The following is a 19,675-nucleotide window of genomic DNA, read 5'->3' on the forward strand; positions in this document are numbered from 1 at the left end:
TGGTATTGCATTTAATTCAATCCTTTTATGACATTTTATATGTGAAATAATTATATTTACTTTGTGCTTGGCTGCTTGGTGGCTGGGAAGCTGGGAAAATTGTAAAATAAAATATTTATTCCCTTGCTGAAAAGTTTTAGAGGCCGAAAGGGCTTATCCTTTCAGCAGAGACCCAAGGTCGTCGAACAGCAGTTGGGAACTTGCCTTTCATTGGCAATTTTGTATTTGTTTGGCCCGTTTGTTTTGTTGCTGTTTGGTAGTGCTTTATAAGTATTTTATTTGAGCACCAACATAAAATCCAAACACAAACACAGGAACAGAAACAAAACCGAACAGGCAGCAGCAATGAAAGTTAAACAATGTTTGCGGCTTTGCTATCCGTTTCCGCAATAATTTCTCAAATCCTCCTGCGAGCGTTTTATGCCCTTGACACAATTTCCACAGCCGGAGCACCCTGCACCCAGCACCCAGCACCCAGAGCGGAAAACTTTTGATTTTGCCACAAGATAATTTGCTAGCTGGAGGCTAAAGAGGCTGGCTGTGGGCGTGGTGGCACTGGGTCGCGGCCACTTAAAGTAATGCAGGGAAAAAAATACGAGATACGAAAGAAGGCAGCTCGGCAATCCAAATAAGGAAATCAAAATGGCAAAGCAACATAAAAGGCAAGCGAAAATTGAACATCCTGCAGCAGGATGCGTTGCGGCAGAACGGTCGGTGGTCGGTGCTTGGTGGTTTTGCTGGTGGCTGGTTGGTTCAAGGAGTTCCCGGCCAAGACGAACGCCATAATTATGGGTGACCGCGATAAGGAGCTGAGAATGTAAGGGAATTGCGGGAGTCCACTCCACGTTGCAAGGAACAATTGATGCTGCGAAGGACTCTAAGGCAAACCGAGAAGTCAAGGCAACCAGAATGTGGGTGGTGTTTTTCTCAATAGAGTATATGGACTACAGGACCACAGGACTACAGGACTTGTACTGGCCAGGGACAAATGGGACTGGTGACTGGTATCCTACTTTGTGCAATGAGAAATTTCCGCTTGCTCGTTCCTTTTGCTTGAAGGATGACATTTTTGCAAATTGCCATCATAATAATAATCAAATTCGTGTAAATTTGTTTGCAAATTCAAGAAGGAAATGGTGTCAGCTGGCCCAATTCTTCAGCCCGTCGGCCCCCTTATCCTTTCACACGAAAACAGTCCGAGCCGGAGACTGGATGGGCTGGGATTATCAAGTTAATAGCTTTTCTCGTTTCAGTTTAATGTTCATGAAATTGAAAACATAAACTACAACCCGGTAGTTAGGTACTTGGGCCAGGCTTTTGAGTGATTACAGGCATGTGGCATTTGCAAACCGGATGGAGTTTAATTATATCTATTAATTAAAGTGCAAAAAAAATAAGGACAACCTGACGGCATAGCCAATAGCCATTTCATATTAAAAATTGTAATTTACTTGACATAAAAAATAGTTGGCAAATAAAACGAAGCTGAAATTAAATTTCCACCGAGAGCACAAAGTCCTTTCCAACTTTAAATTGACTTGCCTGGCATTGAATCAGTCAGTCATTCATTCATTCATTCACTCTACCAGTGCAACGCCTTGCAAAAGTAATCTCCACAATGTGAGATCTGTTTTATGGTTACTTCGAGCGGCTTATTCCGAGGACCTCTTAGAATGTAGCTACTGAATGTATGTATGAGTTTCAAGGCTGTTCGCAGGTGAATGCCAGACTGTGGATGTGTGTATGGCAGGTGACAGAAGGATATTTCTTGGAAAAGCCACAGGGAGACCCTAGTATTTTCTGAGGAGATAAACTGGAATTACCCTGATCCCGGCTCACTTTTAATCTGTTCAGGAAACTCGTTTGATTTCAATTTCATGCGGTCACCAATCGATGAGGCTTTTCAGTCTGTCCCAACTTTGGCCGGCACGTCAAAAGTTTCCGTCAACTTCATTAGGCCAAATCTGACGGCCAACAGACTGAGCCCCGCAAATGCCCGTCATGGTCAGCCACTTGTGGATATCCGGAGCTTTCCTTACGGCCCCGACGATGAAGTCCTCCGTTCTCAGCATTTTGGCCCAAAGCGTCGAAATTAAATGAACCACAAACTCGGACAAAAGTTATTTAGCCAAGTGATACCATGGATGGGTAATGGGTTGCCAGTTGCCCCTTTTCAGGCTGACTGGCAGAAATTAAAGGCCTTACTGACTCGTGATTTGACTGAAACTTGGAGCATTCATTTGCAAGAGCCTCTCAGCATTCGAATATTTTCACAGTTCGTTTTCCACAGCGTCACCTTGGCTAACTTATTCGGCTTTTTGCCCACTGATTGTCGAGGGCGTAAAGTTTGCCGCTCAAAAGTTGCTCTCGAGTATCCTGCCGAGGGTGAAATAACTTTGACACAAAAGTTGGCCAACCAAAACCTTTCCAGGGTCCACTTCTCCGGCTCTTTTTCCTTTGTCTTGAATGCTAATCAAGAACGGGAACTTGAGACGACGGCCTGGACAAATCTGAATAAACTTTTAAAAGTGCGGCAAAGCCCCCTCCGAGGAGCCAAAGTTGATTGGCATTGCAGTGGAGCTTAATAGGTAATTGCTTTAACCCTTTTTGTGGTCAATAATGCCAGAAAAATAAGTTTCAAATAGGCTTTTCAGATACTTGTTGCATGGGCTCTTAATTCAATTTTTAATAGCCTTGAACTTTCGGATTTTTCACAAAAACTTAGTAGACTGTTTGAAAATGAAATTAAATATTAAATCAAAGTGTTGCAATTGAGTTCCTTAATTGAATTATTTACAATTTGTGAAAGAGACATGAGACTGAACACGCTTTGGAGTTCGATGGGGGCCATGAGCTGCGGCTCCCTGATCACCTACTTGACGCTCCGACATTTCGATGGGCAGCCGTCGTCTGCTTTCTCATCTGGAGGCGGGGATTCCATGCGCGAGTTGGGATCGAAGGATATTGGAGCCTGGCTTCATGAATGGGACCAACCCAAGCCCGTGCCCCAAAATGTGGCAGAACGCGACGAGTCATCCGCCCTTCGGCATATTATCCTGGTGCGGCATGGTGAATACACGAAGTCTTCCAACGGCAGCCACCTCACGGACTTGGGGCGCCTCCAGGCGGAGAGGACGGGCCGTCGGCTGCGGGAAATGGGCGTGGCCTGGGACCATGTGGTGGCCTCCACCATGCCACGAGCCCAAGAGACGGCCATGATCATCCTCAAGGAGCTTAACTTCGATCCACTGAAAATGAAGCGCTGCACCTTGCTGCCCGAGGGAACGCCCTATCCGGGGGATCCTCCACAGAAGCGCAGTGTGAGGAGCATTGACATGTCCTACCAGCGAGATGGGCCACGCATCGAAGCAGCCTTTCGGCGGTATTTCTTTCGTGCCACACCGGAGCAGGACCACGACTCCCATCTGCTTATCGTGGGCCACGCCAACGTCATTCGTTACTTAATCCTGCGGGCGCTGCAACTGCCGCCGGCTGCCTGGACCCGGCTCAACCTGAATCACGGCTCAATTACCTGGCTGACTGTGTGGCCCAACGGCTATGTGACCCTCCGCTGCATGGGCGATTCCGGTTTTATGCCCGTATCCGAGCTGACCTATCGAAGGCCGGCGCCCGCGCAACTGGCCGTAAAATCAAATGGAAAATAGCTCATGATTAAAGCCGTTTCACAGCCTCTGGCCCTCCTTTTTTTTTGGCATAGATTTAGATTTGGTGGAATGCGTCATTTGGCTGCAAGTGGAAACGTGACATCCGGCACATTTTGTCGCAACTGCAACTGCAACTGGCGCAGCAACTGGGGGGCTGTGAGACCACTTTAACTTTGGCCAAAATCACTTGGCCAACATACTCGGCCAGATGCATTTGTATCTGCATTTATGCACGGTAGGGTGGATATTTTAAAGATGAAATAAAAACTACTATTTTTTGCCTCCTAGGATACAAAAATTGTACATTTAATAGAAATTTGTATAGTTTATATTTTTGAAAAATTAGTTCGCTACTGATTTGTGGTTCACCCTAATGCACATGCACATCCTGCGGCCACATTGCCAGCGGGCGGACTCCACTCATTTTGGTCCACCCCAGTCGCTGGCACATTTGCGCCACTCTTTCGGGTTTGTCTCTGCTCATTAGTGCGGCTTTAATTTTGGTTATTGTGCCTGTCCCATGTTGTTCGGGTTTGGTTTCTGGTTTCGGTTTCGGCTTGGTTTTTGGCTCTGGCTTTGGCTTTGGCTCTGGACTTGGGTTTAAGTTTGGGTATGGGCTCCAGTTTCGGATTTTGTACTCCCAGGCTCTGGAAGACTGGGCAGGGGTTTCGGGTTTTGGTTTTGGCTGTGGCTGTGGCGTTGACGTTGCGTTGGCTTGGTCGCCGTTGCTACTGGCGTTTCATTAAATTTGCATCCGTCCACAATTTGAATTTAATTTGTTGGGGCTGAAAATTGCATTATTTCCATCCGCCCGAAGCGTCAGCTTCAGAATTTGCTCCACTCCTGCAGCCCCCACACTTTCAGGATTCCTCCACTGCCACTCTCAACGAGTGTCAGCTGCTAAATATTTGCCTCGCCGCATAAATTCTGGAGCACATAAAAAGAAAATGTTTACTTTATGGTCCCTATTATTGCCATGGCGGTTGACTGCCTCACAATGGCCCTTGATGTTGGTTGTGCACACATATATAGATATATACCCTATGATAGTCATAATATATGCAGCTGAAATGCACCCAAGTCACCTTTGAAATGTTATTGAAGGACTCACTGATTTATAGACATCGACTTGGGAAATGCACATTCATTTCAATGATTAAATAGTTAAAGTAGCAGTATACATTTATTTCAACTTCAAATAATCCATTTGATATTCAACAAACTGGAAATAAAATGAAAGCTTACGATCTCTTGTTAAGTATACTATTAATTTTACATCCTTTTTCCAAAGCGGATCGCGGTACTGTGAGTGACCTGAGCGATGACACCTTTGAGCTTTTGATCTCTGGAGGACACAAGCCGGACAGCAATAGATACTCCCGGCATGTGGTCTCTATACGAACCCTCAATTATGTTGAGGTCCAGGGGGACAACCACTTTTGCAGCGGAACTCTGATCAGCAGTCGGGCCGTTCTGACTGCTGCCCATTGTGTGACGGAGTAAGTTTCTAAACTACACCAGAGCTAGACTCATGTGCATCCTTAGTCGTTACAAGGCCTCCATGAATCCAAGGGGTCTACGGGTCATTTTCGGACATGTGGACCGCCTGGCTTACTACACGGAAGACCACACCAGTCGTGTGGATCAGATTATGGTGCATCCGAAATATGAGCGGTACAAATCCCATGATTTGGCCATTCTCTGGCTAACAACAAGGATTCCCAGCCATAACCATGATGTGGTGCCGCTGCTGATGCGTAAGAAAGCGAATCTAACCGTTGGCATCCACTGTATTACTATGGGCTGGGGTCAAATTTATCAGGTTAGAAATCGATCATTGCATTCCTAGATACCATTCATACATAGATATTTATTTTCAGCATGGCCCGTATTCGGATGAACTGCTCTATATGGATGTAATCATTAGTAATTCTTCTCGGTGCGACGAAAACATTTCTGATTTCAATGAGGAGGAGAGCGTGTGCGTGAAGCCGATGAAGGAAGGCGAGTACTGTGCCGGCGATATGGGCGGACCACTGATATGCCGGGGGGCTTTGGCCGGAATCATCGGCGGAAGCCTCGGCTGCGCCGGCGGCAAGGCCATGAAGTTTGTCAGCTTTCTTAAATACAGGAAATGGATAGTGGGCACTGTGCACGGAATGACAGCCTCTAAACGACCTCTGTTTGTGTATCTTCCAGCTTACTATTGGATATTAACAAATATTCTACATTGGCTTTGGAAAATTCAATGGGAGCTTTGAATATTATCATTCCCGTTTACTGTATGTAATGTGCTTGATTTAAAAATAAATATACAGTCCCAAAGCTACTTTCAAAGCGACTATTTTCTCCGAAATGCAAAGTCCTTTTGTACTTTATGAGCCCCGGGCTGTTGCACTGCTGTGTTTTGAATTTGCGGTGCAGGACGACTTGACATTGATGCGCTGCCTTACAAAGGACGACAAGTGCACACAAAGAACGCAAACGCCCGATTCCCATACCACCTTGGCGGTCATTCAGGGTGAATAATACGAGAAGCTTAGCCACATTCGGTAGGAGATGTGATTTTGCATTGGATAATGTTCGAGACTTAAAGTTTGGAAAGTCCCTTCAGGCTGGCGTGTAAATCTGACGTAAAATGCATAAATCAAAGGCAAATTGAATTTTAGCCATGAAAGGCACTTCTGCCACGGAGTCAGTGCATACACTCGTTGAATATATAGAATATACGCTAGCTGAAGCCCAGAGTTCCGACGTGGTCGTCGTCGTTGTCGTTGTCGTTCTCGTTGTCACTGGCATCGCCCGCTGTGAGCTCCGGCAATATGTTGAGGAAAATACCAGCCCACTTGGCCCCACTTTACCCTTCAGACCCTCCATAGCCGAAGCTTAACTTTAGCTGCAGCAACGGGCGAAAACTTTGTCTGGCTGGCGTTGATGCAACTTTAAAATAAAGTCTACTTAATGCAAAGCTCAAGGCGCCTCCTGCCAACACAAACAAAAACTGCGAAATTGGTCGTTAGTACTTATGAGATATATTTGGCACTTTCGCGAGAACTGAAGACACTTTTAGCTTTCTGAAGCGAAATTTAAAAGATTCTAATTTCCCGCCAGTTTTGCCTCCAACTACATATGTACATACATAGATGGTATTCACCATACGCCTCTTTCCCATTTTCACTCGCTGATTTGTGGAAAAAATTTCTAAGTTTTCTTTCCCGATTATTTGAACCCAAAACCTTTTTTCTGACCACCATTCAGTCGTGTGACGGCGGTGGTCGAGCTATGTGGTTGATTGGCTGAACACTCAGAGGACACATACAAAACTCATTGCTAATTATGTGAAAATTAATAATTAATTGGCCAACAATTGTCGTGTTAATTGCGTTCAGAGTAAACAGCGTAAAATCAACGCCAAATGATTTTAATTTATAAACGTGGACAAAGCGCTCTAACTAGTCAACTACTATTTGCATTTAAATTGTGTGTTTAATATCGAATCGATATCAACTCAATTTCGGTTTTCAGTTTCAACGTAAAACCGTGAACGACGGTATGTTCACTCTCAAATACACGAACCGATTCGAATCCACATATCAAACTAATTGGAATCAAATTTAAATAGATTCCAATTAAAAGCATGATTTGCAAATCTAAGCCCATAATCACACCATATATGCATATGTGTAAGGGGTGAGCTATTTTGTGAGTGAGTGTTTAACCCGACAGAGACAAACAACTGCCATTGGAAAGAGACGGCGAGAGTGCGGTAGAAAGAGACAGGGAAAGGGCTAGGAGCTGCGACTCGGCATCCCATCAATTAATTGGTGGCCCAAACGAGGTGCGTAAGTTCATTTGGCGTGCAATTTGTTAATTAATCGAATTTGGCTTTTGCAAAAATTAGAGCGTTAAGTCTGACTCATTTTATTTTTATGGATTTGCTGATGTCGAATTTCACACCAAGTTTTTGGTTCGAAAAGTAAACTTCATAATTGTAAAATCCTTAAAGTTTCACATTTACGTTGACACTTGTTTTCTTTTGTTTTAAAGTATATTTTTATTCAATAGAGTTTATTTCAAACGTTCTAATCATTCTATTTCCAGCTTAAACATACATTTAATCCCAGAAAAAAATTATTTTAAGCACTTTTAACACAATATTGATTTAAAATCTCCACAAAAACGTGCACATATCGTTCAGTTGGTATAAGAGACTTAAGTTCACATTTTCTACACACATTTCCAATTGTAAAATAATTCGAATAACTCCACTGGTAAGCTGGGAGGCAAGCCCCTCTAGTTTGTGTGACCCAATGCATTGAACTCTGCCACCTCGCTCCATAATACTCCGGCCAGTTATCATTGAAAGGCTTTCACTAATATCTTTCTAACAAGCCGTGCTATGGCTACAATAATAGAGAGATAATAGCTGACAACAAGTCCGCACATTGCGTATCGAGTTGCCTTCGAAAGAGCTTGTCGAGCAAAATCGAACGCCTTGACTCGTGTTCACTTGACCAACACATAATCGCACATCTATACACGTTTGTAGGTATATATATATATATATTATATACCCATTACACTGTTTAAGTCGCCAATGCATCGGGGTATCGAGTTTTAATGACCCACTTTCGGGCAGAAGACTGTTTAAGTTCGGGCCGGGCATTTGTATTGGTTTGTTCCAATTCCAATTCTGCAGCAACGTGCAAATCCCAGGGCGGAGCAATTAGTATGGCCATTGGGCAACATGAATGGGCGATAAAGGCGGCAAACGTCGTATTGTCAAGGAAAACAAATGAGTCGAGTGGCCAGCAGTACTTGAAGGGCTTCTTCTGCTGTCCAGGCCCGGGGTGGCCGCACTTTTTCAGTGCCCGAAACAGATCTCTATTCCCAGACACACAAAGGCACAAATACAATTTCCAAACACAGATACAGCAACAGAAACAGATACAGATACAGAACAGATACAAAGAAAAGGAGAAAACGATTGAGAGAAATGTTGTTGTATCTGAAAGTCATTACCCATGGATTCCACACACAGCAAAAGGTGAAAGAGAAACTTTTCGTTTTATTTTTTTGGCCAAGAGCGGTGTTGACAACATTGGAAAGGGCAAAGACAGAGCCAAGCACAAACAAAGCGAAAAATGAAATTAATAGAATTAACAGGTGAAGAATTCAATTCAAGGTGACACTCAGGGACAGCAATTAAATGGGACAGCCGAACCTTGACAGGCTATCAAATAAGGTTCGACACTCGTTGCGTATACGTAATTTTCAGCAGTGAAAGTACCCTGCGTATACGTAATATTTAAGTGAGCGTGTGTGGCTGGCTAGCCTAGAATTTGAACGGCCCTTTAATAAATAAATTTAGGGCAGCAGGAAATTAATTTATTTGAAAAGTATGTGCAAATTCCTCACGTGGCAGCAGTATTCATTAATTTGGTATATGTCACACATCCCCAGTGAGTTACTAGCCGTCCTCCCACAGCTAGTTACTTGGGTTCATCCCCATACATACATATGAATGCATAATTGGAACATAAAATTCCAAAAATATTTTACAACATGCCCTTGCTGTCCGGTGCTTTTTTTTTTGTGTTGCTGGGTCCGAAAGGGATCCCTTCCTCCCGGACTTACTGGCTAGAGGGCCTGGACTGGCCCATCCCCCCTGGCTCTGAGGCTCTATTCATGGTCATGCCCGTTCCGCATTAATTCATTCGCAGAAAGAAGGGAAAACCCTGGCCGGCAGCCAACAAACACCAAACAGCAAACAGCCAAGGCAGCCATCATCCGGCCGAAGATGGACCAGCGTAATCTAACACTGCCAACGCCAGCCGCAACAACAATTATGTCCTCGTCATCCGCAGCAGGAGCAGCTATAGCCGCCGTAGCAGCCATGGTCGGATCCGGAGAGCCAACAACATCTGCGATGGCATCGGCAACAACAATAGCATTAGCAGCAACAGCAACCACAGTGCCGCCAACAATACCCCCAACAACAACACCAGCCACATTTTTTACCTACAGCATACCAGGCATGGACATAGCGCCAGGACCATTTATATTCACCTACGTTAGTGAATTTTTATCGCTTATCACGCCCGAGGAATTGCCGCTGGGTAAGTCCTGCCCCCTGCCTACCCCTCTTCACTACCCACTCCTTTGAGTTGGGCGTGTCCTGATGTCCTGTCCGTGTTACTACATGCTAGTATGTGTGAATATTCGACGACACGGGAGGTCGTTGAAATGTAAATTCAGGACATAGACTTGTAGGTGGTCGTAGGTGGATGTTCCGAGTTAAAATTTATTAAACTGGCTTTATTCCTGATGAAGGATTTTTTTTTGGCAAGGCGCATAGATTTTTAATGGTCCAAGTCCTTGAGGGCTAGAAGTATAATCAAGTCAGAGCACAGGCGGCTTAGCTACAATGATCTGACCCTTGAAAAAACATGTTTATCTAAATTATATCCATCGAAATCGGACACGGAATTGGTGGTGCGGCTGCCCAGATGACCGATGAGCAGAAGCTAAACACCTTTATGCAGCGGCATGGTGTCAGGGAGGAGGTGGCACGCCGGTACTTGAGTGCCAACAACTGGGCCCTGGATTTGGCGAGCAACATCTATGAGTCCGATACGGCGGCTAAAAACAGTCCGGATAAAAGCCAACGGTCAAAGAAGTCTGAAAAATCGGAAAAGCCAGACCCTACGATAGCGGAGAGTAGCCATCGAGATCTGCAGTCTCTGCGGAGTCAGCACTCGAGAAAACAATCCGATAGTGATGGCTACCAAGCCGAGATGTCGGTTTCGGGAAGCTCATCCGCCCACGACGTAGCAAGTAATAAACGTGTGGCTATCGAAGACTCCACTCCGGCCCTGACCACCAACGACAGCGACCGGAGTCTGCGCGTCTGGGGCCATGGAATTCCGCTGGGCAGCGCCCATCCCATTAACCCACCACCAGCCCGAGCCACCACGGAGGACTCGGACACTGAACCCACCGACGACGAGCACACCATTGTGGTTCTGCATCTCTGGTCCGAAGGATTCTCCCTGGACGATGGTACCCTGCGGCCATATGCCGTTCCGGAAAACGAACGATTCCTTCGGGCCGTATTGCGCGGCGACTTCCCTATTGAGATGCTGGACAATCGGCCTCGGGTCGAGCTGAGTGTCCAGGATCATACCAACGAACGCTTCCGCACCCTCTCACGCAAACAGTTCCTGGGACCAGGTCGCTCTTTGGTCAATCCCTCGCCAACATTAGCCTTGCCCATTCCAGGATCCCAGGTTGCGATGCAGGCAGTCCAGCTGAACGAGGGAGCTGCCATTACCACGGTGCAAATGCGGTTGGCGGATGGTAGCCGTGTAACAGGCCGCTTCAACCTCACCCATAATATCGGAGACCTGTATCGATATGCCCGATTGGCCAGGCCCCAGTTTTCCGATCGCAGCTTCGTCCTGATGACATCCTTCCCGAGACAGGAACTCCAAGAAACGGACACACGCACCCTAGGGCAGGCCAATCTCTGCAATGTGGTGGTCATTCAACACCTAAACGAGGAGCAAGAGGACCTAGTGTCGAGTGATTCCTCTGAATAGATTGTTAAATAAATAGACTGATTAGATGGATTCGGCTTAAAGGAGCTTGTTTTTGGGAAGGGATTTTTTTTTAACTAAATTTGTATTTAAAATCTTTTCAGAATCCATTCGCGATGTCTTACACAAAAACGTTAGTCTGGTGGACTTTGCCTCCAACGTGAGTGTTTTGATAGAGAAGTTTCCTTATTATACGAACTCCCATTTTAGGCCATTAAGATCGAGTCTGGTTTTATTGCCCTGATGAGCGTGTTCGCCATCCTGGCGCTGGTTCCGCTGATTGCCACCTGTGCCTGGTGCTGCGGCCGCCGTTCCACCCAAGAGGAGGTGGACCACATACGGAGTGCCCCCTGCAACATCCGGGACGAGGCGCTGGAGGAAAGCTTACGTTGTCGCAAAAGTGCCGGATTGGTCACTCTGTGGATTGTCTTTGTCCTGCTAACGTGAGTTAAGATCTTTGGGCAGAAACTTTGCCCGGGGAACTGCCGGGCAAGTAATTTCATTTCTCTACTTTGCAGGCTGAGCGACTTCAGCATATTTTACGCCAACAGTCGCCTGTCCGCCGGAATCGAGATGACGCCCGAGATGGTCAAGTCAGCCGTGCACGACGTGGAGGTCTTTCTTAAGGACACGCATCTACAAATCAAACACAAACTGGATAATGGCTTTCACGTTTCCGTGGAGCGGGTCGTCAAAGACTTGGAAGGTCAGTGCGGTGGGGCGACGCAAAAGTTTGCCATTTTCCGCCATTTTGCAATCGCCTTGCCAAGTTTCGTGCGGCGCCCCGTACTCCGTACTCCACATCCACATCCATTTATAGCCTCCGCTTCGATCCATCCATGCACTCACTATATGCTGCTAAAACTTTCGCACTGCACTCTCTCTGAAAAGCCGTGGATGTAAATATATGAATTTATATGTCCGCCTCTTCTCTCCATAGACGTGGATGTTCTCCTTGGCGAACCGATTCAAGCGGAAATATCTGCACACACTGGCCTTGAGCTGGCGTATGATTCACTGACGACACTTAGCCTGGGTAAGTACCAACACCGAGCGACCAACCAAAGCCATCCGTATTTGGGGGATTCGGGGTGCTGGTTAAGTGCTCCCAGTGCGATAGCCATGCAATTGTCTGGTTACGGACTTGACCCAAATTCCATTCTTTGTGGCGACGAGGCATGCACGGTCAGTAGGCCTAGATGTGCTGCTACCATTACCACCATCACTCCTCCACCAACACTTCCCATTGGCCAAACATGACAATAAACCAGGCCCAATAAATTACATTCCCCGAAGAGTGCGCCCTTTTGTTAGTAGCCCATGCCATTCAACTATTTTTATGTTTAAATTTTAGATTCCTACTGAGCCTTTAATCCACGACATCCTTTTCAAATTCCTCATATATTTCCTCCATCATTTTAGTTCCTTTAGCCCCCGCCTAAGACCAAACAATTGGATAAATCAGAGCTGGAAGGCCATCTTGAAAATCAGCAAACAACGGGAGCAGGCCAACCGTAAACACGGTCTGGAGCGGCTCAAGAAAACCGATTGTTTGTCTCCAATTTCATTAGGGGAATGCAAACGGAAAGGTCCTCCAGGTATCATCCTCCGCAAGATGGCCGAGATGACAACGCCATTATGCTTTGCCGTCGAACACAATGTGTAATTTGGCATCATGGCCGTCCTTCGACTCCTGGAATCCACTGTCCCACATCATCCCATCATTCGAAAGTTGTGGCCCCCATCCGAAAATAAAATACGCTACAATAGCCCTGCAAATATACGACTTGTAGTTGTAATAAAAATAATAATAATATTTTCGTGCATTTGTCGCTGTCAGCGAACGCGGAACTCATCTATCGGGTGCTCATGCTGCAGGAGACGGTCGGCCGGGCACTGAAGCTGTCCCAGGAGGCGGCGGCCCGGATGGAGGAGCTGCAGATCCAGTTGTCCGTGCTGCAGCGGCAGTGCACGTACCGCGACCGCCCCCTCTGCGACACGTTGCGTATACGCAGTTTCGAGGAGAATGGCGTGGTGGATGCCCTGAAAACTGTAAGTTCTCCGGCTCGATTAAATATTATTTGATACCTTGTATTAAAAAAGAGATAGTGGGTATATGGGGGTTCGTAAAAAAGTAATTTTAATAAACCTAAAACATAAGCCATTTAACTTAAGTTTATACATTACATATCTTAGTTAATCTTAAGATCTTTTTGATAAAAGGTATCTGAAAGTCGAAGCATGCATTCTGACTTTCGTTACTTTTTCCTTTTCCTACGTATAAATAATTTGTACTTTTGCTTCCTTTTCGACCCTTTTATTTTCCCATTTCTGAACTGCACACTGAACACTGTTTTTCTAATTCCACCATGGTATATCTTATTTCCTGGACAACGGCAACGACAACGCCAACGAAACGTTGACAATTTGTCAGCTGCAAGAGGACCAAAGCATCTTCCGTATGCGCTACTTGGGCGAAATTGAATTTGGTGCCACTGTCAAAAATCTGACATCGGAAGTTGGCGTGTCACGTTCCATTTTCAGCAATTTCCCGCAACAAGTTAAACATGACACGGCATATGAGCGGAACTGTGAGTACGGCAATCAAAATAAAAGGAAGTTGTAGTGAGAACTCTATTGGAAATTTACTTTACTTTACCTTCCTTTACCGCAAACCTCAAAAACTAGAGCCAAATTAATCGGCAATGACTAGATGGTACCCTGGCCCAAGATTCAATTATGCCACATAAAGCTAGAATGTACAATTCAATCAATAGCACACCTGTCCGACTTCCCATTCAGCCTTCTGCAGTTCCCCAGCTTCACAATGCAATTTCCGCAGCAAGAAGGTTTGCCAAACTTCTGTCCCAGTTTAGCCCAATATTAATTAGTGTCATCTGGTCCGGGTCTGTGTGGGCGATAATTGAATTGTTTTGCAAACTTACTGTCCACAGACACGCTGGAGCAACTGGCCACCATTCGGCACCGGACCACGGCCAATGCACAACAACTGACCTCCACGATTAATGTTCTGCTGAAGCGGCTGGAGGGCACCTGGCCCTCCATGCAGCCCGCCTACAACGAGCTGAAGGAGTGGGCCGACGCCTACTGGAGTGTGGGCTGGATCGCCGGCATGGTCATTGTCTGGGTGATGCTCTTCATGCTGATGTCTTACTGCTGTTTTCTTTGCGAATCGAACGCCAAGTCCGGAGTAGTGTTCTTCATAGCCGTTATGATCATATGCTTAGCCAGTATCTGCCTCACGGTGTACGGAGTCTTTTCCCTGGCCATTGGCGGCAATGCCGAGGTCTTTGTCTGCCGATCTCTGTACGACCAGGACTACGACATGCTGGGTAAGCTACTGGACAAGCCAGGATATGCCTATGCGCGGGAGCCCCAAACGGGTATCATTGGTGAGCTGCTGCGTCCGGAGGGCGTCAACCGGTCGGTGGTAAATGTGGGTCTCGGCCAGGCTCTCAGGTGAGTCCACCCGAAATCCTTTCCAGCCTACCCACTTACATTGTACGTGTGTGTATATATGTGTATCCAAAGTTCCCAGGTAGACCAAGCCCATGTCCAAAAAAAACGGCCAGCGTTGAAGTAACGAATTTTGTTATCCAATTACTTTGATACTGTACGTGCCTGTAATTTTGATTGCCTCCCCAAAGACCAAGTTCCTATTTTTTTTGCTGTGCTGTATGAAAAACGGAATGTACTCCAGGTTTAATGGTTGAATCGATTAGCAGTTCCGCAGGAAATTAAGCTGACATCTGTGCAGAGAGAGAAAACATCAAAGATATTCGATGAATATTCAAGATAGCCTTTGCTTCATTTATAAAAAAAAAAGCTCCTCGTATTAGCTTTCATAAATCAAACCCCTTTTTAGTAGTCCCCAGTAGAAGCACTTAATCGATTCAAAAGTGATTACCCAATGCTGGCTGTGATTATTGTTGCCACTCTGGAAACTTTTCCTATTCCGGACGAACCGAAACTTGGGCTGACCAGCTCTTAAGTCCCGACAACCGCAAGGCACTCTCTCCCTCTGAAGTGAAGAACTTGTTCAGCTCCGACAGCAAATCCATTCCTTTCCGTGCACTCTTAACCGAACAGAACAGTACGGAATACTAGTCGTTCCTAAGCCGCAAAGTTTTGAAAGCCCAATGAAATTTTGTAGCCACATGGCACTCAATTTTCCAGAGAACCCACCAATGCCAATTCAACAACCCACCGCCCGCTTGCCACCCAAGCACCACCCATCCTGCCGGCAACTCTGGCAACCGCAAAATTTAAGCACGATTCCAATTATCCTGCAGATACAAAATGCACATGCATGCGGCAGGAAGGGGGCATAAATTGCCAAATATGCAGAGATGCCCCTGCCCATCCTGCATAGCTCCCTTTGCACTCCACCTCTTACAGGAAATCTTCTAGCTTCTAGCCCCCTCCGAAAAGCCCAAAAAAAGTACATCTAGCCAATCTTTTGACTTTTCTTTGACAACTTTTGAATGCAACAGAGGCTGCGAGCAAAATCAAGCATCGTACAATGTCTTTCAATTGGATGCATTCGTGAATACCAGCAAAATAGCCGACTTGAAGCAGTTCCCCAAAGTGTCGACGGCCATTGATGCGATTTCCGTATCCGGGCGAACGCTCCTCTCCCTCACGCAATCCATCCAGAACATTTTGGAGAACATGCTGCAGACGTCCTCGTTCAATCTGACCACGTACCGCAGTAGCGTGGGTGCACCCACGCCCGAAAAGGATTTGGCCACGTTCATTGATCAAATGCAAAGAGTGGCCTTACAGGTGAGAACCGACCAGCCCGGCCCAGCCCATCCCAACCTCCCTGCCACCCAGCTGATTAGTTTCAATTAAAAGGGGGCCTGAAGGTACCGCCGGAATTTACGTGCACTGAATTAAACCGCATTCCAGTCACTCATCCGATTTGTTTTTGTTTCTGCACCAGATTCAGGATGTGGCCACGTCCTCGCGCATGACCACGCTGGGCAGCCGGTCCAAGCGGTTGCAGGCCTCGATTCTCCAGCCCCTGGAAAATCTCCAGAACGAGATACTATACCACCTAACGGCATTGGAACTGCAGAGGGATCCTTGGGCCAAGCAGGTCAACCAGACACTAAATCACCTGAAGAGCATCCAAGGATATCTGGAGAACAAGGCCGGAGAAATATGTCATAACTTGACAAGAACCTACACAGATCGGTAAAATGTCTCTTATTTAATATCTTTAATAATATAAATCTTTTGAAATCTATTTAAATAAGAGTTAAATAACCACACCCAGATCTCAGTATTATGTACAACTAAACCATGTTAGCCAAAGTTAATTGAGGCAATTTCCAGTGATTTTTGAGCCAAAAGTTAGGCGCCCCGTTGCCCACTTTCAGTCACTTTTTCGAGTGTCCGTAGCACTTGAAACTGAATTCTCAGTCCTACTGTCCGTCTGGCTGTGTGTTTGAGTTTTATTATTGTGTTTCTCTTTCATGGTAACTGGCAGTGAAACAAACAACTCAAACAACAACTGCAGCACTGCACCCTGGAGTACTGTACATAGTTTCCGGCTTTATCAGATAATTGAAAGTCCTAATCGTTTGATTAAGTTTGCCAAGTGTCATGATTGCATTTTCTGTGTTTTTCCAAGTGTGCACTTTACGTGTTACCACAAACACATAAGAGAGGTAGTAAATGGCCTCAATGCCAAATATTTTCGTTACTTAAACTCTGAATCTGAAGGCTTTCAGACCAAATTAGTTTTTGTTTTCGAGTCTAATTTCCCACAATTAAGGACACTTATGTGGTGAAGGAATACTCATGAATGAATGTTATGTGAATTTATTATTGCTTTCTTTATCGCCTTAGTTTGAAGGCCTACTTGACCAGCAGTCGTGCCACCATGGAGTCCCAGCTGGGCGACACTACCACTAAGTGCAGACCCTTTTACGATACCTTCGATGCCAGTCGCACCTTCTTGTGCCGCAACATGGTCGATTTCATCAACGGACTCACCTTCTTCATCTTTCTGACCCTGTTGTTGTGGGCCATTGGCACGCCTGTGGGCCTGAATCTGATTACCATCCAGACGCGCCTCAATGTCATGCAGGCGGCCCAGCAACGCAGCAAGAACCGGCAGAGGAGGAGCGATCAAAGTCCGGAACGGGAGAGTCGCGGGGCAAGCCGAGGGCGGAAGAAGCAGCGGACGAGCAGTGCAGCGGCCAGCGGACGGAGCGGCAAGCGGGATCAAAGCCGGGAACGAAGCACGAGCAGCACGGCCAGGCAGAGGCCACCACTGTAAGATATGTATATCCCTATCAAGTGTATAAGCGTTAAATTCTCACCTTACTCCAGACGACGCACTGCCACGGAGGAAACCTTGGATTTGGAGGAGGATTCTACTCCCTCAAGAAATCAGCAGCAACAGCAGCAGCAGCAACATCAACAGCAGCGGCGACAGCAGGAGACAGAGCGGGAGCGGGTGCGCGAACGGGATCAGCGAAGTCGGGAACGAGAGTTGAGTCGCGGCCGTGACGTATCCGCCATAAACACGACCGTGCGCAGTCGCAGCCGCCAGCAGCTGTAAGTATTGGCCAGTCCATTAGACCCAAATCGAACCATTTCAAACTCATGGCATCCATTGCATCAGGCGCCACGATCCCGAGGATGACAATTGGGGCTCATCCAGTGGACCCAGTAGGGCCAACTCCCGGGAAAGGGAGCGCGAGACCAGTCAGACTAGAAAGATACTCAATATTTGGCAGTCACGAAATAAGATCAAGACGCCACTGTAAGTCGAGGCCCCATTCCTTTAGATCCTATTTGGTTCTAACTGTCCTGAAAACTGTTCTTATTTTGGACATGATTTCTTTTCCCCGTAAAGTCACCGTCAGGGGACTGAAGAATACGATCTTGACGATGCCCCTCAGGACAGTGGGTGGCGCTCCCAGAATCAGAACCAATCTCAGAACTTTATCCCGAACCAGAATCGTATAAACTCCAGTGCCAGTCCGGAAACTCGAACCGATCCGCGTACCCAGCGCTCCAATCTCCGTACTAAACACAAGTTGTAAGTGACCCCCCATTGACCCCGTTTAGTGACCACACCCTCACTGCCCCCTCTCTTTTGTGCCAGACGTAGTACCAACGCGGATAGAGCTAGCAGTGAAACGGTCCGACGCCCCGTAACCCCCGTGCTGAGCGTCAATCCGGACATTCCGGCCGCCGTTCCGATGCCCCGCACACCGATGCGACTGAAGAGCCGGGTGTCGCTCACCGCCCGAGCTGTGCAGGACATTGTCAACAAGCGGAATCAGCGCCTGTGAGTGTCTCAGTCCCGTATGAATCCTTGGCCCCCCGAAGCACCACCCACACCACAGACACCCACTCACAGCCACTACTTTCACCCAGCAATGCCGTGTTTTTTTATAAAAGTTTAATTGAAAATTATCCAAACAGGCAACGCACCGGTACCGATGAGTTCGATCTGGAAGAGAGCGATACCTATGGCGCCGGAGCCCATTTGGATGCGGATGTTGCGGCGTAAGTCATGGAATTCCTTCTCAGAAATCTTAAGAAACTATAAAGAGAGAAAGAGTTTTGCAACCTCATCAGTTTCATTCATAGACGTCGACTTAATTTCTCAAGTGGATTGCCCATGAGTTATTCAAACATTTGTGTCTTAAGATTTCTGGTTCAACATGCCAATAATCCGCCAATAATGAAAACCGTCTAAATGACAATTGATTTTGTTTGTTTGTTACATTTCAGCGCTCGGCGAACTCCGCCCCGCGGTGCTCCGCCTCCACCGCCGCCACCGACAGCCGGCTTGAACAGGTTCTACCAACGTTATTAACCGTATTCTGTTGCCAATGAGTTTGTTTTTTGCCTTGCGTTTGATTTTGATTTTGGTTTTTTGATTGATTTAATCGAATCTTGTGACAAGACAAGAGTACCAACCAAAACACACAAATTCTTATTGTGTTCACAGCGACAAAGTCTATATATTCTGAACTTACTTTCTCCCCCACCGCACTTCCACTCACAACCGTGAACTGTATCCTTTTTGGAGGATATGCAGTGGCGATCGCACGGTGCGCTGGAACGAGGACGACAACGAGGACTTTGTCTTCGAGGAGGCCGACGCCCCCAAGGACCCCATGTACTTGAGCCACAATCTCCACTGATCTTGAGATCCCATCGAATATCAACCACCATCTCGATTATTGCAATATGTTTTTGTAGCTCACCTTTTACTAATCCGTAGTTCGTAAGTGAAATGTAGCCATAGAGACGAATCAATATGTTTTTAGGCATTTAACAGGCGTAAATAAAACTGCATAATCTGTAGCCAATTAATTGGACGCAAATAATCGTAAATAAAAAATAAAAATTAGTTAATTC

The 19,675-nt window shown here is 46.3% G+C and overlaps 4 protein-coding genes across 4 annotated transcripts; all 4 read left to right on the plus strand.

The window, feature by feature from the left end:
- The first annotated feature begins 2,700 nt into the window (after positions 1 to 2,700).
- On the plus strand, positions 2,701 to 3,689 carry Pgam5-2 (Phosphoglycerate mutase 5-2). Its single transcript, XM_017241921.3, has one exon. It carries the CDS (start codon positions 2,814 to 2,816, stop codon positions 3,663 to 3,665), a length of 852 nt encoding a protein of 283 aa, XP_017097410.1. The 5' UTR covers positions 2,701 to 2,813; the 3' UTR covers positions 3,666 to 3,689.
- Positions 3,690 to 4,826: 1,137 nt separating this feature from the next.
- Positions 4,827 to 5,985, plus strand: LOC108125663 (trypsin-3). The gene is made up of 3 exons (XM_017241938.3): positions 4,827 to 5,164; positions 5,211 to 5,487; positions 5,546 to 5,985. The coding sequence occupies exons 1-3, from the start codon at positions 4,899 to 4,901 to the stop codon at positions 5,924 to 5,926; spliced, it is 924 nt and encodes a 307-aa protein (XP_017097427.2). The 5' UTR covers positions 4,827 to 4,898; the 3' UTR covers positions 5,927 to 5,985.
- A 952-nt stretch (positions 5,986 to 6,937) lies between these two features.
- Positions 6,938 to 19,672, plus strand: prom (prominin). Its single transcript, XM_017242079.2, has 19 exons — positions 6,938 to 7,503; positions 9,389 to 9,784; positions 11,368 to 11,423; positions 11,474 to 11,706; positions 11,782 to 11,969; positions 12,204 to 12,299; positions 13,104 to 13,315; positions 13,698 to 13,854; positions 14,218 to 14,743; positions 15,778 to 16,069; positions 16,230 to 16,483; positions 17,141 to 17,569; positions 17,627 to 17,854; positions 17,922 to 18,062; positions 18,156 to 18,341; positions 18,408 to 18,593; positions 18,731 to 18,814; positions 19,043 to 19,108; positions 19,353 to 19,672. Exons 2-19 carry the CDS (start codon positions 9,466 to 9,468, stop codon positions 19,456 to 19,458), a joined length of 3,759 nt encoding a protein of 1,252 aa, XP_017097568.2. The 5' UTR covers positions 6,938 to 7,503; positions 9,389 to 9,465; the 3' UTR covers positions 19,459 to 19,672.
- Positions 10,073 to 11,307, plus strand: LOC108125758 (UBX domain-containing protein 2B). Its single transcript, XM_017242080.2, has one exon. The coding sequence runs from the start codon at positions 10,175 to 10,177 to the stop codon at positions 11,264 to 11,266; it is 1,092 nt and encodes a 363-aa protein (XP_017097569.2). The 5' UTR covers positions 10,073 to 10,174; the 3' UTR covers positions 11,267 to 11,307.
- Positions 19,673 to 19,675: the final 3 nt, after the last annotated feature.

The sequence above is a fragment of the Drosophila bipectinata genome, chromosome 2R (assembly GCF_030179905.1).
Source record: "Drosophila bipectinata strain 14024-0381.07 chromosome 2R, DbipHiC1v2, whole genome shotgun sequence".
Taxonomy (NCBI): Eukaryota; Metazoa; Arthropoda; class Insecta; order Diptera; family Drosophilidae; genus Drosophila; species Drosophila bipectinata.

What these genes read in the sequence shown, in the direction of transcription:
- Pgam5-2 (XM_017241921.3), top strand. Translation starts at nt 2,814, where the DNA reads ATGAGACTGAACACGCTTTGGAGTTCGATGGGGGCCATGAGCTGCGGC.
- LOC108125663 (XM_017241938.3), top strand. Translation starts at nt 4,899, where the DNA reads ATGAAAGCTTACGATCTCTTGTTAAGTATACTATTAATTTTACATCCT. An exon ending in GCTGCCCATTGTGTGACGGA is followed by an intron (nt 5,165 to 5,210) that starts GTAAGTTTCTAA and finishes GTGCATCCTTAG; the next exon opens with TCGTTACAAGGCCTCCATGA. An exon ending in GCTGGGGTCAAATTTATCAG is followed by an intron (nt 5,488 to 5,545) that starts GTTAGAAATCGA and finishes ATTTATTTTCAG; the next exon opens with CATGGCCCGTATTCGGATGA.
- prom (XM_017242079.2), top strand. Translation starts at nt 9,466, where the DNA reads ATGGACCAGCGTAATCTAACACTGCCAACGCCAGCCGCAACAACAATT. An exon ending in ACTGACGACACTTAGCCTGG is followed by an intron (nt 12,300 to 13,103) that starts GTAAGTACCAAC and finishes TGTCGCTGTCAG; the next exon opens with CGAACGCGGAACTCATCTAT. An exon ending in TGGTGGATGCCCTGAAAACT is followed by an intron (nt 13,316 to 13,697) that starts GTAAGTTCTCCG and finishes ACAATTTGTCAG; the next exon opens with CTGCAAGAGGACCAAAGCAT.
- LOC108125758 (XM_017242080.2), top strand. Translation starts at nt 10,175, where the DNA reads ATGACCGATGAGCAGAAGCTAAACACCTTTATGCAGCGGCATGGTGTC.